Here is a 27,041-nt window from a genome sequence, read left to right on the forward strand (position 1 = left end):
TCAGAAAAACTTGTTCTAATGAGTAAATGCTTATAATCCCATTAAAACATCTTCTGATATCGGGCTCTTTTGAAGCAGAGCTGCACGAGGCCGCAGTCTACCTCTGCGAAACGACTCGTTTCATTTTATCCACGCCTTATAAATGGCCTGTGTTGCCGTTTTAATGCGAGCTGTTGACACAGTCGCGACACAGCTTATATCTGCTAAACACGCCACCACAGAGTGTGGGAAATCCTGTGATCCACCCCGAGAAGCTTCAGCTCCGCTCCACCGCCAGCAGGACAGCTGTGGTCCCAACATGTTGTGACAGCTCAGGTTTAGGTGGAGCTTTGCAGAGCTGCCGCCTCGCCCAGTGACAACATTTGACTGTGTGTGTTGCGACATCCTGCTTTCTATATTTTTTTTAATTATTATCTCCCTTTTGTGTCCTTTAGCCCTCTTTTCCTGTTTCTCATTGTTCAAACTACATTTGCTTTTCCTCTGTCCATCTCACTCTCCCCACCTGCATGAATTATTAACATACAGCTTCATATCTCTGGTTTCTCCCTTTCTTCCCTTCTTTCCCACCCAGACTGTAATGCCACACCTTTAAGTATGTGTGTCACTACGAACTGCAAACACTTTGCTAGTGAACTTTACCCCCAACTCACATATCCACCCAGCTTACTAACGGTTTAATCACATCAGCTGTGACACTTTCTGGATTAAGAATTTGTGAGTAACTGAAAGTGTTACATCAATGCATGAGAAATGTATGATTCACAGATCAAGACAATCCCTTTTTTCTCTCCCACAGCGAGCTTTTGCACAGCCCCGCAGCTTATGAAAGTTGCCATTTAAGGCAGCTTTTGTCTGATTGGCTGTCTCTGACAATTAGAAGGTTTTGTACAGAGGTGTGTATATGACCATATAATGACATCCCTACTTTATGGTCAGATTCAGAGCAAAGACTAGAAATCAAACTGTCTGGATCAGAGGGACTTTTTAAAATTGTGCATGTTTCCTGTGTTTATATGGAATCGTGACCATGTGTAATGCAACGATCCACTGAACATAACTCAAAGTCTGAACATAAACATTAAACTTCACATTAAAATTGTATGCGAGACAACAGATGATAGTTTGATTTGTGCAAAAGAGAGAAAGCTACCAGACAAAAACTGTTTTTAGCGTTGAGCGTTGAGAGTCTTTGTTTCGAGTTTCTTGTGTACTGTGAGATACAAACTACCACTTTTGTCAGTGAGTCTGGTGAAGTGGAACAGCTTATCTTTTGTCAGAACCAGTTCAATGAAAAGCCAACGAGGAACCTTGAATCCATCTCAAGGCCAACAGATAGCAATAGCTGTGGTTCCAAAAACACTTCTTTTCCTAAAGAAGGGCACTGAAAACCAGCTTCTACACCTCTAGTCATTTTCCTGCTCAATTTATGGGCTCACTACGTATTTTGGACCATACCGAATAAACAGTTTGTAATAATCTTCATACCTCATTTCAAACTGGAGGACTAGCTGTAGTATTAAACTCCACGCTCATTTTTAGGATGTAGGTTGGCTGAATCTCTGCTCTAACACTTCACAACATCAGGCTGGGAACTAAACACCGTGTGTGTGCCATTGTCGACACAGTTTTGTGGGTAACGAGGCTATCACCATGGTACCCCTATTGTTCATATAAAGGTCGAGCGTAGCAGAAAGACTGGAAGGCTTGGGGGGTTTAAAAAGCAGCCAGTTAAAACGATGACGGAAGGAGCAGAGACAATAAACCCGAGGACCGTTTGTGGCATCTCCAGAGTTCAGTGAGTGCCACAGAGAGCAGGTTACAGACGGCTTTAACCGCTCTAATAATCTCCTGCATTGTTCCCTGCCGGTTAAAGTCTGAGCCCTCCTTTCCCTCCCTCGTGACAGACTCCAAGGTAGCGCTGAGGAGCAGACATTACTCCAGCAGCCAGCTACAAGTCTTCAGCTAATATTTCAAAACAGCAAGAAAAACTCATTAAAAACCCTGATTTAACATTCTGGGTTTGGTACAAAGAACAAAGCCATAAATCCTCCAGCAGCAGCAGCTTGCCAACTGAAACGCACACCTGGGCAGGTAAAGTCAAATTTTCTAACACCAGTTCTTCATGTCAAGAAATGACTGAAGTTGTTAACTGTGGCAATGATTTGACTCCATCCAGCCCACAAACCAAGAAATATGAGTCATTTTGCACTGGTTTTCATACAATGGATAAAGAGATTATAGCAGGATCAAAACAGTTCTGCATAACCCGACCTACAAACCTGTATATCAGAGCCCATTTGGCCTTTTTATTATATCCGTACCAATCACACTCTATTAAAAGAGCCGACATTTTTAGGCTTGAAACTGGCCCCAAGACAGAAAACAAAAGCTGCACTCAAAAGAAACCCAAATTTAAATCTACAGCAGCATTATTTATTTTGGACGAAATTCAAACTTAAGACTTTGTTTTTTAAACAGATGTGACCGGTAATTCTGTGCATGCGATTTATGTCCCAGTGACCAGCAAGTTCATTTAGATAGTTCTTCAATATAATGGAGCGTATAAACTGTTTTGTTTTTTTTTCTTTTTCAAGCTAGCTGCTGATATTTGAGACTCTTCTAGAACGACTGCCTTCTCTCCCATACACAGGTCCCGACTTTGGTGTCACATTATCTACAATCAAGACTGAAACTGCATGACTGCATTAAGTCATGGGAAATATTTTCTCTTCAGTCAAATCCACTGATTATCTACAGTTTTAAGATAAAAATTTTTTAAACGCTTAAACAATATTTTAAGTAGTAAATTGAACCCATCTCCCTTCTTGTACCGTCCCTTACACCATGTGCAGATCAGGTGAGTGTTCACAGCTAACATGCCGTAACCATTAAAGGTTGACACGAGAGGTCTGCCTCAACTCCTGCGCCCCCAGCGATAAGAGACCACTGCAGTCGCCACCTCTTTTATTCTGAGATTCATCCATTCACAGCTCCATTCACAAAGTGGCTCACAATTAATACAGCCCGGATCTGCATCACATAAACAGTGTTTTTGCCTCTCGGCAAGATGCTCTTCCTGCCCATACCTGCTGATTTGACCAGCTGCTATGGAGACAAAACAATATCAACACAACAAGGACAGGACTGGAGAAGCAAGTACTGGGATAGTTTGAGTTTGCATAAGGACAGACAAAGAAACATGGAATTTTTTCCTTTTCATGAAGAGAAATAGAAAGCAAGAGAAGGAGTGTGAGATAGCATAAAGGTGAAGTGAATGGAACTAAATGCCTTTCTTATCTGTGAGTCAAACCTGGACTCTTACAGAAAGTTGCATAATGAGCCCTGAGAGCTTAAGCTAAACTAATCAACCTACTTGCTGACCTAGAACTCCAGAAAAATCCTCATCTCACACCCAAGTTACAGACAGGATGGAGAAGTAAACAAAACGTTTACGCATAAGAGCCACAGTCAAACCCTGAGATCTCTCCATAGCTGATTCAGGTTTCCTAACAAAGTAATATGTGATGACCAAAGCTATCCCACCTCTACCTATAAAGCTCAGTGCCAGGTACAAGATAACAGGTAATTAAATGCAGGTATGGAGGAAAAAAACAAAAAACAAAACCATTACTACCAAGTCAATTTGGTTACATTTTTTGTCACCACACAAGTTCTGATCTATTTAAATGACTCTATACTCACGACCAAGTTGTCTCCCTTCTGGGATTACAGCAGGTATTTAAGCTTTCATCCTCACATTTTGCATAATAAAATGTCTGACGTCTAGTGAAACAAGACTCATGTCTCTCAATACGAGTACAAACTCCATCATGCTGCTTTGGATAGCCTCAGCAACATCAATTCATTTACTGAAGAGGACCTGTGTCCCAACTTTAATCCTGGACTGTCCATTATTGAAGTCATTCGATAGACAGGAAGAACTGGGCACTGTGTTCACTGATGGAGTGGAAAACCTAAACGCCGATACAGTTCAAATCCAGAGATTTCACTTTTCTCCCATTAGACTTTACATTTTACTGCTCTGTGTGGAGGCTTCAATGGGGCAAAGAACGGTCCCAACAGTTCTTCCAGTGTAACAGATCAGCTTGTCTGGGGTACTGATTCAATTTTCACTAAGCCTTTTAATAGAGTTTCCCCTTTGCCCATCTGCTGTGGTGAATTAAGGAATGTCAAAGATCACAAGCACAGATTTCCAGGACTGCTACAGTCCTGGAAATCTGAGACAGACATCTGAGAGGTGGCTGAAAAATGAGGAAACGTCCTACGATTAGACAAAAATCAGATACACCATGTCAAACAACGACGTTGCACCATGGCAACCAATCAACAGTCCGATCAAAGAGTTTAACCGTCTAACAGATCATATTAAAATGTGGATAGCTTGTACATCTTAGTGTTCTTGCATGTTGTACTCAAACTAAACATTAAACCTCCACCCCCAGCATTTTGAGCCAACTTCTTTTAGTGACTTCAGTTTAGGATATTTTCACACAGCTTCAAAGAGGTAGGAGACATAATAGTTTCAATAAAACCATCAGTTTTAGGTCTACATAGGAAGCAGAGCATCCGTTTTCTGATAATTCACTTAAGAAAATCACTACAATACGCGAACATAGTAGGTAAACTTAAGGGTCATATCACCACGTCAGACAGCTGACCGCTCAAAACAAGTCATTTCATATGAAAAGTCACCTTATAGCTACATTGTAATACCAGGCTCATCCAGCTTTGTATAACTTAAATGCGCAGAGGTTGTTAAAATAAATAAAATTTGTTATATGCAGAGGTCACTGCAGTTCACTTTCTTTGTAAGCATCTCGCCCTCAGAGGCACGGCTGCTGCACCGCTTACAACAGCTGTTCCTTTGCACGATGACTTGCAGACACACATGTTCAGCTTCCTACCCAATAATTTACCGCTCAACAGTAGAGAACAGTCTATGCCTGAAGCAGATCATCACACTGATCTCAGCCAACATGCAGCCAACCACACCCCGCCTAAAACATTCACCTGGATGTCCAACACCGTAAGGACAGAACACTGAAATGGCCAATTCCTGTAAATATAATTTAAACCAAATCTTTTAAACCTGGGGCTCTTACAGGGTGACCTACAGGATGTCTGAGCAGTTTCTTGATGTTTTTGATCATTCAAGACAAGCTAAATTTTCAGTTTGAGTCAATTAAACCCTATTAGCCCACATTTTCACAACAGTCCTGATTCTTCCTTTGGCGGAAGTCTAAAATCTCTTCAGTTGGTGCCAACATGCACGAAGACGCACGGAAGCAGCAACGATTTTAACGATGTCATGCGGTGAGATAACGGCAGAAAATCAAGAGAAATAGCCTGAAGACCAGTGGATGTGTTCAATTTCCTTTTCACCAACACACTGGCCTCAGAATTATAAACTCCAGCTTCAAACCATTTCAAACTTGTGCTTTGAGATTCACCACAGTAAACAATACGACAAAACTTGTTAACTAATTTTACCATTTCCACATTTCTTGCTGTGGTTAGAGGCCACATGCCTTTGACTGCTGTTAAATATTACGTTGGGTTTTACTTTGTGCTTCAGTAAGACAGAGGGGTGTTATTGTGGCAAATGTCTGCCAACACCCAAGAAGAAATTGTTAAGAGTACTTTATTATCCAAATACTCAATCATACATTTGTTAATATAGTGTTTGGGGTTCCTCAATAGACTTGAAATCAGTATTTCCAAAGAGCCGAAAGTCTCTAAATATCTTTCAGCATTAGTTGAATTAAACCTGCCCCAGCCTGTCAGGGAGTGACTGAGGTTATTACAAGGGGCAAAAGTTTTTAAACAAGAAATATTAAAAAAAACAAAACAAAACAAGAAATTAAGCTGCAAGAGATTGATTTGAATACAATTTACAGTTCACTGCACAGCCTTAAAATCAGTTTAAGCCCTGATGTCCATAATCTACCAATTAGGGTAGTAGCATTTAATCATGAAATCAACTAGCTGCATGCCTCTTTAGTCGAGGTACCCTTTGACCCGTCGAGTGCACAGACTGGTTTGCAGTAAATAAAACAAGTACAACTAAGATGTTAGCAGCTCCAACATGAGCTGTGCCAACCAGACGCTGCAAGGACCCATGTTAAAAGTGAAGAGATCTAATATGTTTCAACACAGATTTTAAAAGGAAACATTTTTATGGCAGGTTACAACATCAGCAAAAAGAGAAAAAAAAAAAAAAGTAAATTTAGGTGGAAAAATAAATTTGAAATTTGGTGGCAAAAGTAAAGTTTGGGTGGAACTGGACAAAGGATACCTGCAGTGGTAAACAGGATGTGGAGCTACCGTGTGTGGTTTGACCTCTGCTGCACAGATTCCTGAGTGGTGAGATCATCAACTCCATCGCCCACCCCCCACCCATCCATCTACCCAGCCTGTAAATCACCCTCCACCCTGCTGAGGACCAATGGATGGTGGTAGAGGAACAAAAAGACAGACACACACACAGTATACATCTGAGCTTCAGTTTAAAATAACTATAAACACACACTCAGCAGGAAGCCTCTGCTGCTGTCAGATCGATTATTAACACATCATTCACACAACACACTGCCAGGAAACATGACACACGCAAACAAAGACACAAAGATGCATGACATTCCTCTGCGCTGAGAAACTGACGACACGTTCACATTCATTTACAGGGTTTGGTTTGGGGGTAGATGTGGTTGAAATCAGTGTTGCAATAATAATTCCGGAGCAAGTACAAAAATGTGTGCAAATGAACATAAAATAGTCTTAAAGTTTTCATTGTAATGGAAACTAAAATGTTTTGCTAAACAAAGTCGTTTTAGGGGCTAAAGTTAAACCCAAACAAACTCCAATCACCACATCGTGGTGGTCAGCTGCAGTCACGATCCTGGAGCCACATCAATGACAATCCCACAGATGAACGTTTAAAATATAAAAGATTTGATTGTTTTATTGTAATCAAGCATTGTTTGCAGAATAAAATAAAAATAGTTGGAACCACTTTCTCAAAAAAAAAAAAAATGCATTAAAAATGAGCCTTTTTCTCCTCAGACATATCTACAAAGTAGCAGAGATGAGCAAAACCTTTAGCAGATGTTTATAATAATTAGTTTTTAGGTCTCCAGTGGGGGTTTAATGAGCTTTAAAATGACTAGAAATCAGTTTTCAACTTCCACTGCTAAACATCAGGTTGGCGCTCCCAAACTGGGGCACCAATTGATGACATCACCGCATGATGCATTGGTGTAATAAGAGTGGCGCCTAATAGGAGTCACATGAATCATGCACCAGCAGCTCAGAGGGGGTGATCCCAGCAACAAAATCCAGATTACAGGCAGAGAGAAGAAAGCAAGAGGCTTTTAATGTCTTTGATTCGGGTAATGAGCGGTGAGCAGGATACAGAGTCTGTGTCATTCTGTCTCTCTCCCCCCGTCTTTAATCTGGTTTTGGTTGGGCACAAACAGCTGCACAGACACAGATCAAAGACTATGAAAGTTAGAATCCCTGTGAACGACTCTCTAGAACATGGGAGCAGAGTGAATGAACCAAATGATGAAAACTGGATAGCGTCCAGCGTCTGCAGGCAGTTTACCAAGCAGGAGAAATGCAAGCGCTTGTGCGCCACAAACAATAACAGGCCTAAAACTGAGCTTTGTGGGACACCTCAAGCATGATGTGCAACAGAGCAAACAAGTATGATATGGACAAAGAGCAGAAGAAATCTGAAGGTCAGAGGAGCCACAAGAGTGCTCACTAACCAGCGCAGAGCTGCCCTGTCATTAACACACAAACATCTGGCATGACGTCTGCATGCATAAACAAGACACACACTGACAAACACACTGCAGCGTTTAGCCCTGCATGACCTCACCCTGCTGGTTCCCAGGCAATGATGTCATCACAACCAGACCTGCCATGTGGTGAGGAAGAAGAGGTTGATCGAGAAGAGAAAAAAGGGAAGAGGGGAGAAAACTGGAAAAGTGTTAAAGTGGACATGCAGCCACAAGCTCGCACACAAAGACAAAAGCAGCTGCAGGTTCAAAAGCTCCTTGAAGCGTTTGACAAAACCCTCAGATGATGGTTGTGGAGGGGGATGTTCAGACTATGTAACAAGTCTAAATATAAGAATGCACTTTTTCCACCTCGATGGATTACAGCTTCATCACAGAAAGACAGTGTGACAGAACTGGTGATGAACATCAATTAAAATAAAGTCAGTAACAGAAATGAGTCAGTTTAACTACCGAGTACACCAACACAAAGTCCACTGGACAAACCTGTCATTACCTCATATGTATTAAATAACTTGAGACCATTTCTTGTCTTAAAATAAAAAAAATTAAAAAAAATTCAGCCCAGCCCAACATTACTCTACAGAAATGATCAACTTATTCACAGTTTCTGAAGTTAAGGCAGCCTAAAAACAGTCAAATCCTTTAAAACTCAGATAGGAAAATAACTAAAACCAGACTTGTTTAGTGACTGGATTGGTTTTTTTTTGTTGTTTTTTTTAATATATAGAAAACAGGAGGAGGAAGAAGAAAAGGGGCAAAAGATTAAAAGATGAAGAAATAGAGTGAGTAAGAGGAGGAGCATTTGGGATATTTGCAGCTGAGCCAGGCTGCAGGAGGTTCACCGCAGTGATTATCAGTGAACAATCCTCAGTAAACCAACCCCCCACACCTCTCAAATTAAACCTACAACTAAATCTAAAACACGCACTGAACTCCGTCTGCTTGCATGTGCGTCTGTGTTTTCAGACCCAGCAGTGTATCATATTCCTGTCATTGTGATAGTCATCATTAACTAAATATTTGGCACACAGTGGCTGCGCTAAACTCTGCGTCATGTCTGCTGCCACTACACCCAGACAAAAGATCACACTTCCTGCATCAAAAACAGCTCCGCACCAATTCACAATGACACAGACAACATGACAATAGCTCCCCTTCATAAATGCATGATCAGCTGTGAGACAGTCCAGCATCTGTGTGAGTGTGGGCCATTTTTCACCTCTGATGATACCGCAACATAATTTAAATCAGTCTCCATTGTTCCTGTTCACAAGTTTCATCGTTAGATATCTGAAAACACCCAAACAGTCAGCTGATAGGATAGTTGGACACAACGATCAAACCTTTATTGGGTTCAAGATACTGTGCCATGTTTTTGTTTTTCCTACATAGCGCCACTTAATCTACTGTAGCCGCATCACTACAATACCCCAAAATGAAAAACAATCTGCAGTTTCCTGTAAACTGAAATCCCTTTTTCAAATCATGTCTATTCAAAACAAACCAAAAGATTTCCACATGCACATGCAAGAGGTTTCAGTCAGAGAAACACATTGGGCACCTTCTTAAAGGGGTTTTAACCAGAGCTAAAGGGAGTTTGGGGTATTGTTATAAATCTTTCTTTACTATAAGTGAACAAAGTGTTGATGATCAGCCCCACAGGCTCACAGGAGTCACAAAAACCTGGAGTTCGTTTTCTGTCTGGGTACCCAGCCATCGTTCAGATCATCAGAAGCTCCGTCCACCTTTTATGTCACCATTGGAAGACTCCTGAAAGCAGCCAGATCAAGAGGCCAGTAGAGGAACTGCAGCTTAGTGCTTCCCACAATGGCTTCATTTTATTTTCCTCACAAAGGCACCAGTCTTTTGGAATCGGACTCGACAGGTGAGGAAGTGTGTGAACTTACCACCCATAGAGCCAAAATAGCCTTATTAGGGGGAAATAAAAAGCAAATATCCTTAAAAAGTCTGATTTTAGAGCGATTGTGTTTGTCATTCGGTTCCATGCTGACAAATTTCCTTCAGTGCTAAATAAAATTAAAAGAACCCAATTAGAGGAGCATAAATAAGTAACAAGTCTCAACTGTGACAACTCCAATCAAAAACAGGTGAAACTGTAGTAAAACCTTTAAATGTTCGTGTTTGGTGGATTTCAGCTGACATGTGCTTCTTTAAAGCTTCTCAGTGCAAAAACTTTCAAGATTTTGCTGCATTTACAGCCGAAACAAACAAAGGTACTTTTCTGTGTGTAGAGAAGGGGCGAGCATGCCTGTAAGTCGATATCCCGGCCGCTCTCGTGTTACCTTTTCTGCAGCCACACTGAGGCCTGGGTCTCACACACACATTAGCGTGGGAGGGAACGAAACGATAAACACCACAAACCCTTTATTTATGTGTATACATTAAACATCTTCAAGGTAGACATCAAATGCTACAACCGCACCGGGGAATCGTCCAATCAGAGCACGCTGCCTCACATGTTCTCAGACGCAGATTGCTGAAACTCGCCCTGGGGCCAGTTTTTTTTTTTTTTTTTTTTTTTTTTAAATCCTCAGTTTGAGGAGATTTCAGTCACATCTGAATGAGACATTTGGCACACGGACCGCACATTTTAGCATGGTGTGTTGTTGTGAGGCTACACTGGATTTTAGAAATGTCAGCACTTTATTACACTTGTTCTTTACAAGAGGCTTTGCCTTTTCTTGGGTCAGTATCCCAAAGAATGAGTAATTTTAATAACATGATTGCTTCATACAGGCAGCTGTACAAACTCCCAGGGCTCTGGTGAACCCATGCCAATAGTAACAAAAATAAATAAAACAATACTAATAAATGAATAGATGGACATTGAGCGGTTTTAAAATTTTAAAGAAGAAGAACTACGTACTGGGGGAAATCCTCATTATAGAAATGTTCTTATGACTCACTCTGATATAAAGAGCAGTTTTTAACTTCTTCAAATTTCTTTAACAGCTTTAGATAATTCACAACGATTCAAACCTTCTAGACTTAACAAAAACTACCTTTACCTCTTCAGACAAACCAAGATTACACCAGTGAGTAAACCGACAGTCTATACTTAGACATTATTGCTTCTCAGTGAGGAGATGCGTAAGGTGGAGTTGAAGCTGCACCCCTTTCGATCAACAGTTTCAGCTGGCCTAAAGCCGAACAACTTTTCCCAGTAATTTTAGCATCAGACAAATGCTGTGATGCAATAAAATCATGACAGTTTTCCAAAGTTGTGCCACTTTCCCAACACAAGGATTTGAGCAAAATCATGCAGAGCTCCTCCAGTTAAGTCAGGAATAGAAAAAATAAAGCTCCAACTCTGAGAAACTTTGAGCGTTTCACAGATAGTTACTTCTTCCAGTTTGCCACTTACACCATAACCTCACAATTTTAGACTAGACCACTAACACTGCAAAGAGTTTACATGGTCCAGAGTTACCCGGTCTCCACAATAACCTCAGTTCACAGGCTCTGAGGAAGAAATGTATAATTAAACCCACCGAATGACGAGGAGGACTTGGGGAATGTGCTGGTGTTTTTCGCACTGGTGGTTTTTATAGTGTGTTAGCGCGAGCTTGCTCTGACAGCAAAAACATGAAAGCAGTTTTGTCTTTCCCTACAAAAAGAGAGAGAAAAATGGTGCTTTTTTGTTCCAACACCTTGGGTCATACTTCCTTAATTTCTCTAATGCCATCCTTCAAGGTTGAAGAACCAAAGAATAAAACACTGCAGATGTTATCCAGATTTATCTAGTTATGCTTCTTCTAGTTTTGGACTTATTGTATGTGACACATGCTGTGATCTGGTTGCAATTACTGATCTGGTTGCAGTTATTCTCAGTGATGACACACATCTCTACAGAGGCTGTAAACAGGGAGCTGAGGATGAGACTGCGGACTTGAAAACAACCTCATCTGGACGGCCCGTGTTTCTGCTCCTCTACATGCTGACACAGTTCAGTCAAGCCACAGTAGCAACATCTGCAGTGAAGAGGAGCGAAGGCTGGAGCTATAAATATGACGCCGCCATGATGGCTTTTTCTCCTCCTGGAAGATGGAAACCAAGGAAGTGAAACAGATGAAGGAGCAAACAGGTTTCGGTAAGAGTGGAGCGATGAGGTTTCAGTGAGTGCAAACACGGCCAACTTAAACACTCCTCCGTCCAATGACTCAGACACAGGAACCCTCCGAGAATCCTAAAAGCTCCATTTTCCAAAGGAAATGAAAACAAATCATGAACTCTGCACTTAATTATGTTTTAAATGCTGTGCTCAACTAAAAATCCACTGCTGTTAAATTTAGTGCGAGTGTGAAACTGATTCTCTTAAAAAGAGCATTTAATTTTAGAAACTTGGTTCTGGAGACTGATGCTGGTTAGTCAGCCCAAACCAAGTTTCTGTGAGGTCACCTAAGAAGATGTTTGAAAGCAATCCTCATCCAATCAGCAGCTTACACGACTGATGTGGAAACTTAAAACCAGCACAGACCTTTGGTCATTAGGCTGATATAGTCTAATAACTGAAAAGTTGGGTTTTAATTTATCATTTGTAACTTTTATTTTAAATGTAATGAGTGGATGTATACACCAAAGATTGATGGGCAGCTGTGGCTCAAAAGGTAGACCAGCTCATCACTAGATCCTTCAGGCAAGAATGCGCTGAACAGATGTTTGGATCACCCATTGAGTGATTGGGTATCAGAGACAACAGGCCCGATGCAAGGTCTTTGTCCTTCAGAGCACATCAAGGACTCAAACTGATATCCAACCACTTACATTTGAATGACAGTAGGATAGCTCGATACTGTATATGAATGCATTTAGAGACAACTCGGCAGGTCTCAATTTCATCCACAACAGATTGAACGCATCTAATCCAAAACATTCAATACTGAAAGTGGTCCCCAAGTGTATGAGGGGATAACGCTGAAGGAAACGATCAGCCAAAGACAAGCATTACCTGGTTTCTGTCACAGAACTTCTACCGTCACATCTCATAAGAGTTCTTTCCTGAACACCCTGAAGAAAGTCTTCTGCTCCCATCAAATACTGTAATAATTTTACACCAGTTTTCTGATTTATACAAGTATCACATACATTTGTTCATTAAATGATCAGAAATGACAAGAGGTGCACATTTATTCAGATAAATTGTTTATACTTCTTTAATTGGATGCTACAAAAAAAAAAAAAAGTGACTAAATATGTTCTGTAAGGTTGTGATTCCTGTGTGCTGCAACGTCACCTGCATTTCCTCACTTACAGAACAATCTCTGACCTTTCTCATGGTACCTGAACACATCATGAGGCATGCTCTTAATGCTCCAAGTTACGTGACACTTCCTGTTTATTAACACCCACACTAGTCCGCCACCCTCAGGTTATTTCGGCCAATCACCAGCTCTGTTTACTGAGGTTGCCATGACAAGTAGGAAGAATGCGTCTCACTGGCCCGACCTTGAGGCCTTTCTGCCAGTGTTATCAATCACTCCTCTGTGTGTGTGTGTGTGTGTGTGCGTTCAGCCCCCACACCTCCGTCTTTGTCTCAATACCGACTATTCTTCACAGTGATGAGACTCAACAACAATGTCACCAATTCAGTTTCTATGAAAGTGTTGCGCTTCGTTCTGGAGCCACTGAATAATTAACCTTAAGAAAGTCTGTCAGTGAGCCAAAACTCGGAGAGACAGAGAGAGACAGAGGATAAATGAGGATATTACAGTTTAAAGTCTCAGTGCCTCATCACGCCATCTTTCAACATTTAGATGGCAAAGCTGATAAGCAGCAGAAATATTGGCCAGTGGCATCAGTACATGCCATCTTAGTGAACCTGTCAGTAGTAGTTGCTAGTGTTAGCTGATAACTTGACCCTCTTGTACAGGTATGGTCACTTCTGACTTTAAAAATAAATAAAAATTTTACAGCAGCCAAAACTCCAGTGCCGACACCACAGTGGTCATGTCCACCCTTTGCATTAAGCATAAGGCTGATTCTCAGTTATTCAGGTCATGGTGATCTTAGGAGCTTAAAAAGAAAATACTTAAGTCCAGTCACTTAAGTTCTAAAACCAAAAAAGGTGCAGAGTCCCATGTATTTACCCTAAGGTATGAACCCTACACAGAAGGTCATTGACCCATTGATCATCTGCGTTATCACATCAGACAGTGTGGAAAAAGGTGGGCGTCATTACCACCAGAGGTTTCAGGTTAAACGAGTAGATATCCCACCCTATCACGTAAACTATTGAGGTCACCTGACACAAGGTGCGAGTTGGGGTTGAGATGCTTGGGAAGGGATCTCAAGTCTGCATTTGTAGGTGGCTGTGAGTTGGTGTTATTCAGGGGACAGAGACTGCCCGTTTCACTCGTCTTTCAAACCAACCGTCTCCTCGGTCCAAGGTGTGAATTCTGGCATCCATGAAAGAGTGACCTTTGTCCTTTAGATGTACAGCTGAGTTTGTCGAGATGATCTTTTCACACAGCTGCGTTTCTCCCATTAATGTACTCATCAGTTTTGCTGGCATCAGGATTAAGATCAGATCCAGGCCAGCCGAAGATTATAAAAACCGCATGTAACATGACGAGCATGAATAAGCACGGAGCAACATAAGAGCAGATAAACAGTTTCAGAGTTTGTACTTCAGTGACTCTTCGACTGACAGCCGTTTCTCTTATCTGTGTTTTGAGCTCTGATAAAAAGTTTAGAGTGGAAAACTAACAAAAAAATGAAAACAGAAATCATCACGTCAGAAACAGAACATCCAGAAATCTGTGTCAAAGGCTGAACTTTAAACCGAGACCTGGCAGACAGGAACCAAACATCTATCAGCTGTCAGAGTTCAACGAGGCGAGCTGGACGTGGACTGTTGTTGATACACATCACCATAGCAACAAACGGCCAAAAGAGAAAGGGTGAACTCAAGAGTGTGAGCACAGTGAGGTTTCTGCTCCCAGAGAGGAGCAGCCAGCCAGCAGATTAGTTAATATCTCACCGAGGAAGGCAGCACTAAATGATCTGAGAGCGGCCCGACACTCGTCAGCAGATATGAAGACGATGCGCACAATAAATGGGCATCTTCATTATAGATTTATCTGTCAATTATTAGTCATGTTACAGGAGTGTCAAATCCATTTAGTACAAAGTCAAGACTCAGAATCAATAAGTCTCGACTCCCGTTTTTCCAGGAAGTGTCAAGTTTTAAATTCTTTCATTGGAAGATTTTTAGAAAAGCAGAAGCCTGACTGGATGTAAATGTAATTGCTGCGCACTCAAAAGAAAAAGTGAACATTTGTCTAAGATACTGAAGGGTACAGGCTACACATATACAATATTGTATATTTGGATGCATCAGTTTCGGTGTAAAAAGCTAACATGTTTTAATCACAATAATATATAACAGCCCTCAAAAAGCAAACACACAAATCGATAGCTGCAGTTTTAAAAGTGATCTAGAATAATTGACTTTTTCCAGGTGGCATTAGATTAGTTTTTCCCCCCAACTTTCAAAACATTAGTCAACATTTTCCTGTGACAGTTCCCGGAGTCCTAGCGTATTCCAGTCAGTCGTCCTTCCACGCAGGTAGGAGCAAAAACAGCAGGACAAGAAATTAATCTTTCAAATCCAACTTTGTGTCAAGGTCCAGAAAGACTAACACTTTCAATACAGGCGATTTTCTTTTTATACAAGTGTGGCAGCTCCGAATTCACTAAACGTCATACAACAAGTGTGTTGAGGTCTTCTATGAGTTTACTGAACTGTAACTATTGAGTTCCATGTCTGATCAGTCACATTCAGGGGGTCACACAAGGTGAAGCAAAGGATAAAAGCAGGATTTTTTCATTTTTCCTCATTTGTGTCTCCATCTTCCCACCCATGACCTAACAGTCAACCTCAGTACGCCATGCTCGAGTACAATAATTTCCTAAAATGTATCTGGATGGCAGAGGAGCCAACAGAGGACACAGCAGTGTATCTTTTGCAGAACAGTTTTAACCTTTGAGATAGACTGTCCATTAGGCGTGGCATCGAGCAGGACAAGAGGAGGAAACAATTAGTTCTTGGTTTTAATAAACCCTTTCAGTCCCTTCACTGTGATTGTGGGGCATTTTGATTAACAGTAGATCAAAGTATAAAGATTTCACACCATCTCACATCTGTTGTGAGACATGAGAAACAAAGACTGCCTTCCAAAAATGATCACAGAGTACTAAAGAGCGCAAAAAAAAAAAAAAAAAAAAGCAGGACTGATTGGCTGCTGCCGATTGAACAACGAGGAAAGTTTGACATTCTGAAAATACAAACAGAAGTGGAAAAATTCTCCCACTGAAAGGTGGGGTTGTTCTTGGAAAAACAGGGCCTGGAGGCACCACAGGTTAACTCTGCATGTAGAAGAGGTCACACCGCCTGATTAAGGTCACACCTGAAAGCTACAGATCCCGTCAGGCCTGTTCTCACCTGGTTCCTCTCACACTGAGGCAGATGTAAAACAGCACTGCAAACGGGGACAACAACCAGTTGAAGGCAGGATTATTCAACTAAATTTACCAGCACAGGTGACGTCATATTTCTGTCACAATAAATGAAGAAACACTAATCGGGGCAACCACAGGCCAAGAAGAGCATGCAAGCAATGCTAGCTTGTAGAGTGTTAGTAATGATCAGACAGGGACATAAAACAGACTACAGCTACTTCTCCATTCCAAAACACAATGCATTACAGCTTCCATTATATGATTTTGTGCATTCACACAAAAGCTGCACTAAAAACAGGAAGCAGAGACATTTCAGGCTTCCATAAAAGTAAAACGTTATTTATGACTTAAATTTCACTCAAGTGACAGAACTGTCACTCTGAAGGCAAGGCTGTGAATATTTAAAGCTACACCTAGAGAAAGAAGCACCACTATCTTATGTGCTCTGGTGCAAGGTTATCCTGGTAGCAATGTAGCTTGGCTTAAGTTCAGGGCCAATTATCTTTCACACCACGCAACCATCGAGGTACTCGTCTCGTCTGCATTTTACTTTAAACATAAAATGTTATGCGCAGTGTGTGAATTTACCCAAACAGTTGTTCTTTTGTTCAGATGTGTGTTTAGTTTTCACATTGGAGTCAAACCAGTAGCAGGAAAGCCACTCAAGGTAATTATATGCACTGCAAGTCATTTATGCAGCTTTAATTTTGGACATCTATAAAAAAAAATAAAAAAAAAAATAAAAAAATTTAGCTCAAAGCTAAATACTCACCTTACAATTTGTCCCAGGTGATTTGTTTAATTGGTGGCATTTAGCACTTCTGTTCCGCATTCACGCTGGTTTTGCACAGATTTCCATGCAGTGTTTCCAAATCCTAAATTTGTTTTTCCATGCACAGTTATTCCTTGTTTCAGCCTCAGCAGAAGTCTGATAAACTAAATGTACACAAACTGCTAATAACACCTCCATTACACCCATCGTGACTTTTTCCAACTCCATATTGTTAGGCTTTGACTCTATATAAGCTTTGCATGATTCCCAGTTCACACTATGAAACACATTTGTTTCATTCCAGGCCACAGCACACCCCCTGGGTTCAACTGCCTGAAACTATTGCCTTTAGGCCATCTTTCTACTGTTTGGATGCCCCTCTTGGTCAGACATGGCCCATCTTTATAGCAGTTCGAAGCAGAGAAGAACTACTTGTACAAACAAGCATGTTTTAATGAGCATGCACTGTGTCACAGTGTGTATAAGGCAAAGAACAGCTAAGAAGCTCCAGTGACTCAAACTGTTATAGCCAACATAGGATTAACACATGAGTAAGATAATCTAGATGTTTTTCTCCAACTTAAACTGATCACGTCACAGCTACTCCATAAATCCATCAGCTTTCCCAATCATGATGCAGCACACCGGTCTGCACAAGTGGATGGGCCAACGCCTTTTGTACACAACACACCTCTCAACTCATTGGCCAATGTCCAAAAAGAGGTAGGCAAAAAAAAAAAAAAAGTGTGCATATAAGGTGTTGCAATCTCAGAATGATGATTCCAGCTAAGGTTCATTCAGGGATAGATTTCTCTCTAAGGCGGTAAAGATTTGCTTCTTAAATCAAACTCCTGTCAGAGGATAAACACGGCCTCTGCAGAGATTCGGGAACCTGCAGAAAAAGTGTTACAACACGGCAACGTTGCAAGCTCCAGCTTTATGAACAGTTTTCACCTGAACCATGCTGCAGAAACAGAAATTAGTCATCTGGAACAGACATTTAGCCGGCTGCATTAACTGCATTTATCCACACATACACAGAAGTTCGACTTTCAAGTCCAGTCAAAGTTTATTTTTATAGCACATTTTAAACAACCTCAGTTGACCAAATTTCTCTACCAGTTAAAGAAAATGTACACTATAAAATAACCACTAAACACAATAAATATACACTAAAAACCAAACAAACCAAATAAATAAGAGACTGTTCTCACTTGTTTTTGGGACTTGCTGAGCAGCATATCCTGGCTTTTATTATCCACATAAGTTTTTAAAGAGTGTTGAGGGACTGGACAGCTTATATGTGAAAAGGTGAGTTGCTCCTAAGATTAGGAGCTACCACTGAAAAAGCTCCATTGCCTCCACTTTTAAGCCCGGATCTGGTAGGATTGTAGGGTTTCACTGTGGTTGCACTGCCTAACGAAGCTTAATAGTTATTCCGTAAACTATTAGGAGTTAAATATGAGTGATTTCACTTTGAATGTCAGGCATATCTATTTAAAGGCCACGATGCATAGCTGAATTAAGTGGAAGCTGAGATGCAGAGGCACAAAGACAATATACGCCAGGAAACCGGTGGGTGTTCCTGTGTTTGCTGCTCTGCTGCCAGCTGAGGAGGAAACCCGCTGCTGTACAAAGTAGTGATTTTTTTTCCCTTCGTCTTTTTTGGTCAGCCAACCCAAATTTAGCATCGTTGGTGTGACATTAGCTCTGTAGGAATCTTCACAAACTGACGCCAGTGTACGAGTTTCCAATCACCAGAGGTTAAGAAAAAAACGACACCACAATCAAATGACTTTAACGTCTAGACGGCTAAGCTCGTGATCTCTCAGTTCAAAGTCCAGGTAACTTGTGTGACTCCATCCTCCTGCTTACAAACACCTTCCCCGTGACACTGCTTGAAAACTGATAGGCCTGTTCTAAAAATCATACCCTGCTTTATCCTCTTCGAGCACTAATGAGGAGGCAATATTTACTGAATCAACATCACCATGCTGTCAGTGAGACTTGAAACCAGCTATTCAGACAAACTAATCAGGAAAGTGTTTACCAAGGTCGTAAATAAGATTCAAGTCACTCCAATTCTGATTTTATGATAAAGGAAATTTCTTTGGCAAATTAAATAAAAGACAGAAAATTTAAGATTGCGGTGAGAATCTATGTAAGCATACAAAACAGAGCAGCTGTGGTGTAATCGATGTGTTTTATTGCTACCATTGTGACATTTGGTGTTTAAACATGACACAGACGCAGTCACTCCGGCAGTCACTGAGAGCAGTCGACTGAGGAACTATTGATCTGCCTCGAGCTCGAGGAGAGGCAGAAGAGAGCCTGAAAGCACAGCGTCAGCTGTCCCTGAACCAAAACTGAAACGAAGTGCATTCAAGCTCTGAAGAGGTCGCACGCACTGAAAATATTCAGTGTGCGTTAGAGACAAAAGCCAGGGGCCTTCTTCAGGGGTCCCCACACCACAGCAATACATTAACAGAGCTGAAAAGGATGTGGAGTTACATCACTTTGGCCACATGCCAGTCTGTCTTCTCCACCCTCACAGTCTGATGAGCAACTCTGTGTGGAGTCACACTTCTGGTTGCTGAAGGGTTTCCTAACTATGGGGCTGGGTCGTGATATAAGCTACGAGCTTTGAGATGGCCTCGCCTCTGTGACGGAAACGAGCTTCCAGTATGCATTAAGTCACACCGCCATTGGAGGAATTCCAGTTTCATTCAGCTCACCACTTATTTTTTGTGGTGGGAAATTATCTTGTCCCTGAAGCTTGCACTGAATCTGTAGTTTCTCCTTCAACCAAATCCTAACCAGCTGGTCACCGACTGAGTTTTAACCCTTTGAAAGCTGAGTGGGAACAACCTTTTCAAAACCCCAGTGGTTTCTGGCATATTTCAGCCTGCTCATGTAACAAAATGACTGTCTGTGCATCTTCCCTAATCTTTCAATAAGACATTTTTAATCTTAACAGAACTTATTTTTGTTTCCTCCACATGAGACGCAAAACATGCGCTGCACCTTTGTGGCGTGGTCTCAGGTGCAGACCCTTAACTCAAATATGTAAATGGAGTGAAAGTGTGCAGGTGAGAGGGTGATGAGTTTAAGGCTATGTCTACACTAATCCGGATAAATTTGAAAATGGCGTTTTCATCTAAAAACGCTCTGCGTCCACACTATCGTTTTCAAGTGTTTCTGATCGAAAACGCTACGTTCCTGTATTGCACATTGGTGAAACGCAAGACGATTCGACCTGCATCATTTCCAGCTGTTGAGGAAAATCACCAAGTTTTTTTAAATGGACTGACAAAGAAGTGGAGTTGTTGCTGTGAGTAACACAAAAGTACAAAGTTGAAAAAGCGAGTAAGAATTAAAGAATAGCGATCTGGAGCATGTACAAACTGATATTAATCTTTAATAGGGACCAATTAAACCTAGTCTTAGTTTAATGGGTCACATGACTGCAACACATGACTAAAATACGTCATTGTTTTTGAAAAGGCTCCAGGCTCATGGTCCACTCTGTGACGTGAAAACACAGAGCGTTTTCTGTGTTTTCACAGAAAACACACACAAACAAACAAAAAGCTCAGTTTTCCTTAACCGTCGTTTTTGGACGGAAGGCCAAATCGGAGAGAAGAAGATGTTTTCAAACGAAAGCTTATGAGTGTGGACATGGCCTAACTGAGCTTCCACACGCCTGCCCTCCCTCACCCCTTCCCACTTGGCTCATATGCTCCGCCTGTCATGGAGGTGAGGTATCTGACAAACTGTCGGCACCTGTGAAAACACACCGGAGCCTCTTAGACGTCCAGGTGGGACCAGAGCACATTTTCACACTCTGATGTCGTGTGGACTTTCTGTAAAATGCGTCACAGTGAACTCAGACTACCGAGTATTGCACTGACATGCAAACATTTGTGAGATGGTACATGTGTTGCGAAACATGACTTTTAAAACGAGCCAGTACTACCTGTGCCACAGATGGCACGCCCTTCAGACTGCGGCTGAACAATAAAAAGTGAAAGCAGCTGGAGTGCTGCGCATAAATGAACAACCAGACGTGCGAGAAGGTGGTTTTGGATCAGCTCCAAATGGCCTGTCTGAGATCTGGATATGCTTCACTTCCACAAAACCAGAGTCAACGTGCCGTTTAAGCGTTCATTTAAAAAGCTAAACTAATGTTAAATCCACCTGGTGATTATGAACTCTCCACAGCTAACAGGCTCCTTTTACCCCATGAAGAAAAATGAAAACAGGTTTGAACCAGAGATGTGCTGAAAGTACATCATTCCTTTCTCCTTATCTGGCTTCACTTATTCCAACATCGATCAGGTTAATTGGAATCTAGTCGATAAGCCAGCTCAGGGTTTATCAATGTAGTTATGAGCATGTTCACCTGAAAGACGAAACCATGTGACTGCTCAGTAGGCAGCCGTACCTGCTGATCTCTCTCCCCATTCTGAACATAACGTGCGGTGGAGCAGGTGAAGTCTGCAGCACAAGTTTCCATGGCAATTTCCCCCCCAATATGAATGAACCACATTTTTAAACCTGAAAATTCAGGATTAAACCTGAAGTTCATTCGCTGAGCCTTTAAATCCTGCTTCATCGTGCAGGCCTCTGATGTCCTACTCTGTATATGCAGGTTCACAAGGGCCATTAAAGCAACATGATCACATGAACTCATGACTTCACATCAGGATAAGAGATGGATGTCAGAATGAGAGATCAGCAGTTTGAACCCTTTCTCTGTTACAACCATAACGGAGAAATATTCCTGAACACACAGAGTTCAACAACTTCTGCTTTGGAACAAATTTTTCGACCAATTTTAGCCATCAGCTAACCCTTTTGTATTCAAAACACTTGCTGGTTATCCTCAAACCTAAACCTGTAAGGCAGGCCGATGGTTCCCATCACTCAAGATCTTTGATAGAGGAGAGCCAATCTTCCTTCAGCTCTCTCCCTCTTTTACCAATAATCAACTACTACTTAAACAAGAGTTTGTTATAATGAACACACTATAGGTTACATAAAGTCACTGTCAGCAGGCACTGAATATTTGCCTTTTTCTTCATAAAAGGAGGTAATCACAGTCTTCTGCTTCATGTCTGAAAGCTGAAACAGGACCAGCTCTGCCCAACTGTGTGCACGTCCCACCCAGTCAGGCAGTCATTTCCTTTCAAGTGTGGAAAAACCAACCGTCCACCACAGCGTTACGTAGCTGAACGCACTCCGACCTCAGCTCACTCGGCGCGGTTAGTTTTTTAGGTGTCTCCCTCCCTCTTCAGAGTTCAGATGAAGACGTCTGATTAGGTATAAAAGCTGCTCTGGTCTCAAATGAACTCGAAAGCAGGCTGTACACAGCTCAGCTGTGGAAACGCGACACATTCGGGCTTCTGAGAGACGTTCTGGACACAATCTGCTCGTCTAAAGTTAACCACTCGTTTAATCTCAGCAGCGGCAGGTCATTGAGTTATTTTAGACTCAAACTGCACTTTGATTTTATTACGAAAACAGCTTTCTTACATCTCAGAAATATCCCCAAAGCCTGACTCACTGTTGTTATTAAAAACAGAGTGCATTCATCTCTAGCTGGATCAATGTGATCCTCCCCCCTCTTACAAAAAGATAACCAGCAACCAGCAGCTTGTTCAGGACTCTGTCAAAACATTAAAATAAATGAGGTACAGCTATTAACTCATGCTCTGAATCCATTTCATGTAAGTAGTGGTGCTATTCATAAGAGCTGAACAGGCAGGTGACCTTCAGGTGAAAACAGCAGATAAACATTTCGTCAGTTTGTCAAGGACTTTTTCTTTGTTTCTTTGTTATTATTATTAGTTTTAATATTAGTGACTTTTGTCTGTTATGCCCTTTTCAGCCTTTAAAGTATGACACTTAGAATAGCCCTCTACTGTCATTGTACAAGTACAATGAAATACTGGCACTGACTCGACTTGGTGTCACATTTTGTGTTTTGTTCTGAGTTTAACTGAACGATTCTTGAACAGGATGTCGTGCTGGACTGTACGCAGCTCCAATGAAAACACCAAAACTCACCGTCTGGGAAACAAGAACCCAGACTACTCATCACATCACAAAGCACACACACCTGGTCCTGCCAACAGGTAACCACAGGGAGGAGATGAGATCATTTTGCCTCAGAGATGACACTGACTCAGGCTGTGAATCAGCTCATTGACACAGACCAAGGATGGGCACCAACCTCGGAGGACAGGAGTGAAGCCAGTGCACAAAGTGCAAACGCATTTAGTGAAAATCAAACGGCAGCCGCCGCTTTACTTGGCACTGCTGGGATGGAAATTTGAAAACACCAGCGTTGGTGCAGATGACTAAATTCTTCTTTCAGTTTGTTTGGGATTAAAATCTCACATTTTAAATGTTGAGATTTTTAAACACAGGAGTAAAAAAAAAAAAAAGAAAAATCTTTGACTAGTTTGACTACAATTCCCATAACAGCTGGTAGAAGGTCCAACTTTCATACACGATGCCTCCAGTTTGTTTTAAATGTAGGTTTTCTGTTATGAATGTGATAAAGCCAAACTGAGGGAGATAAAACTAATGGGAAAAAATATATATAAAGAAAATACACCTCTATGAAAGATTGGAGAGATTCTTCTGTTATTTTGTCCACCATTTACACCAGTATGAACAGCAAAACAGCTCAGCACTCTCAAAAAACATGAGCAGACAGCCAATTAAGCAGCTCTCTACCTGACACCAAACACCTTAAAATGTCTCAACGAGCAGAAATAACCATCCATATGCACAGAGGATCCAGAGACCATGAGTTTAACTCATTTTCATTCATTTCATAAATGAAAACTCAGGTACAAAAAGGTGTTCTCGGAGTAACGAGCTTTTGTTTTTCCAAACTTTCAGGGACATTTCAAACAGCATCAATCATGCCTGTAATGACCTTTCCATTTCTCGGCTCTGCGTGTACTCTTGTTTCATCAAGTTTATTGCTGATTAATCTAATTATTTAGAGCATTTAGATTTGCAGTGAATCGCCAAGCACTGAGATGAGATGTGCAAAACAAGCTAAAAGGGAAGCAGAGAGGATTCCCTTTTTTCCCCAATTTCCTAGATCACTGGGTCACTTCTCAGTCTGAAGGAAAAGCATTAGTCAGCGAAACATCAATAAAATCCCTCTTTTTAAAAGAGCACTTTTTTTTGTCCAGATTACTCATAATGAGTGAAAAGGGGAGAACAAAAACCCAGATCGAATTATTCAATCCATTTCTCTCAGATGCTATGATCAAAGTTTTACCAAAGTCCCACCAATAACCAAGAAGCTGAAACCAGAAATTTGCATGGCATTTTTTGCCCCAAAATTTTTCTTTAAATCTTGAAATCTATCTATCTATATCTCTACCGATTTCCTCCCCACTGACTCAATTTAATGAGTGATGATTAACCCTCTAAAACATTACCTTAAGGGAACAAAAATCTACTATTTACAAAAGGGAGGTAAACTACAAACAATGGAAATTAAATTCAGGTGTGGTGTGGTTAGTCACCCAGCAAAGAGCAGCTTGTAAAGGACATGAAGCAGAATGACTGCAAAGCAGATCAAAAAACTGGGGGGGGGGGGGGGGGGGGGGGGGGGAAGAGCTCTTGAACATCATTCAGCTCTAACTTTGTGATTTCTTTGAGTCCGAGGGTGAAATATTTGAGGAGACTTGAGTTCTCCACGAGGTCGGCCTCATTAACACAGGTGTGTCCTCACCTCTGTGGGAGACTGCTCATTAAAAACACACTCTGCACCCACAACACGCCAAACTCAATTGAGAAATCTGTCACTTAACGCTGCTGTTGACAGAAAAAAAAAAAAAAAAAACATTCACTATCATCAGAAATTACCCTGAATGCCAAGGCTTAGTTTAGACCCACGTTTCTACGACTCTCACACGACCCAGATTTAAACGTTAAAATAAATAAATAAAAATAACCTAAATTTTAAAAGTAGTCCAAGTATTTTTGATGAGTTTACGCCGAATTAAAGAATGACATCCGCTAGTTCTAAAGGTAGTATTAAATCGATTCAACATTACTTTAATATCGCAGATAAACGCGCGACTTTTTTCATTTCAAAGATCATTTCTCGACGACGTTTTGCAAGGAGTTCTTGTACACTGCTCTACACGTACAGAAGCCACCAGGAATGTGAATTTATTAAATTACGGATAATTTAAGCAATAACGTTTCTTCTACCTTTCGCTACAGGCTTACTTTGAGTGCATAATGGTGAACTTTATCAGCTTTTAAGAGACTCAAGTTCCCCAATGTTTCACCTTGCTAACGAAACGCTACCAAGTGGACGGTAGCGGCGCCGTGAAACTTATAAATCTGATATTTTACAGAGAATATTTGTGCTTTCTGGGTTAAAAATCTATGCCGAATTGAAGAGTGTGTCCAAAATTATCAAAAATCTGCATTTGCAGTCAGGTGCGACGTTTGTTCTCGCATAGAAAAGCCAAAGATGTAAAAATGCCTGAATTTTAAATGGTAGAAGACGGGGGCGATGAGGCTTTAAACCTGGAATAGTGAGTGAAAACTGGATGAAAACTTTATTCGGAGAATAAATATTGGATATTCCAGTATCCCTGTCGTGTGCGGACTCTTTATTATGTTACAAAGTTTTGTCGGAGGCGCACAGCTGAGGAGGAAGCTTCCAGATGAATGAATGGACCCCGGTACTCACCTATGGACACGAGCTTTATGTTCTCCTTTTCCAGGAACTCAAGAGCCACCGACACGTTTTCCAGCTTCATCTGCCTGAATGTGGGCCTCGGGTGGTACTTTCTGTACATCTTCTTGTGACTGAGGACCTCCAGCAGGGCGATGAGCCTCAGGCCGTCGCCCAGGTCCAGCTGCAGATCCACGATCCGCTTGTTGACGCACTTCAGGTGCTCGTTGATCCAGCGGGTGAAGGTGTTCTGCTGGATCTTCTTCCACGGAGCGTCCTCCGCCAGGTCCTTCTCTGTGGCCGGCATCTTTGATAAGTTTCCTCGCTGATTTTGTGTAAGGCTTCTGGCACGGAGATGGGTTAGAAATTACAGAAAGTTAACCGGTAAGCCTGCTGTGTTGCCGCGTTGTTTTCTCGGAGCTGCTGCAGCTCGGTCTGAACTTTCTCCGCACTAATGCCGCTGCCTTCAAGTGCTGCTCGGATTAATCAGCTTCTTCTTCTTCTCGTTTGTCTGAGTTGCTAGTCACCGTCAGCGACGTTTTACCGCCTCCCAACGGCATTGAAGTCCATTAAAGTCTATTTATTTTCCACACCTTGGACACAGATGCAGACACTGCACACAGAGTAGTTATAGATTCGCTATTTTGAATATAAATACATGTAAAAACATAATTTCATATTTCTTCTAGTCAATAACCTTTGTGTCAATGAGTTTAACCTCACATTCTGTAAATTTATTTTGCATAAACCTTCATTCATTTGAGTTTCAGGCCCTCACACATCCATTTGGGTGGGTTGAAATTCGAGGCGTTATTTTTTCCAGCATTTTTAAGCCCTCTTACCTTTTCATTACTGTGGTCTGGCAGGGTTACATGTGAGAGGATGGACCTTCATAACACTCAAAGCATTTCCCATTTATTTGTTCATGCTGGAGAAATTGTAGCAAAGAAGATTTCCAGCACATTAAATATTTTTTTGGAGTGGAGAGCAGAGGGTTTGGTCCTGCTTACTTCCTTCAGTTTATTTCCAGTGAGTGTAAGTGCCTTACACCTGAACTCTGTCCAGCAGAGGGCGATTCCACTGGTTATTTCCTTTTGTGTATAACACAATGTGGAAACTGCCCTTCATTTTTTTTTGGTAGTAGCTCAGGCGCTACTATTACTGAGTACTACACAATACTTTGTGTATATCATTCTTTATGAGAGTGAAACAGGAGGATGGAGAGTACTCTGAACAGCCA

The 27,041-nt window shown here is 41.4% G+C and overlaps 1 protein-coding gene and 1 long non-coding RNA gene across 6 annotated transcripts in view; both read right to left on the bottom strand.

Moving 5' to 3' along the window:
* Positions 1 to 26,281, bottom strand: part of flnba (filamin B a) — a 64,318-nt gene extending 38,037 nt beyond the window's left edge. For all 5 annotated transcript variants that reach the window (XM_085160536.1, XM_085160534.1, XM_085160533.1 and 2 more), the window contains exon 1: positions 25,817 to 26,281. In XM_085160536.1, coding sequence (XP_085016662.1) covers positions 25,817 to 26,108 — 292 coding nt within the window. In that variant the 5' untranslated portion in view covers positions 26,109 to 26,281. The remainder of the gene's footprint in view (positions 1 to 25,816) is intronic.
* On the bottom strand, positions 440 to 25,810 carry LOC146518213 (uncharacterized). The gene is made up of 2 exons (XR_014874229.1): positions 24,151 to 25,810; positions 440 to 24,054 (listed from the first exon to the last, which is right to left on the bottom strand). It is a non-coding gene; the product is annotated as an uncharacterized LOC146518213 (long non-coding RNA).
* Positions 26,282 to 27,041: the final 760 nt, after the last annotated feature.

This window comes from Neolamprologus multifasciatus, chromosome 5, assembly GCF_963576455.1.
Source record: "Neolamprologus multifasciatus chromosome 5, fNeoMul1.2, whole genome shotgun sequence".
In the NCBI taxonomy this organism is placed as follows: domain Eukaryota; kingdom Metazoa; phylum Chordata; class Actinopteri; order Cichliformes; family Cichlidae; genus Neolamprologus; species Neolamprologus multifasciatus.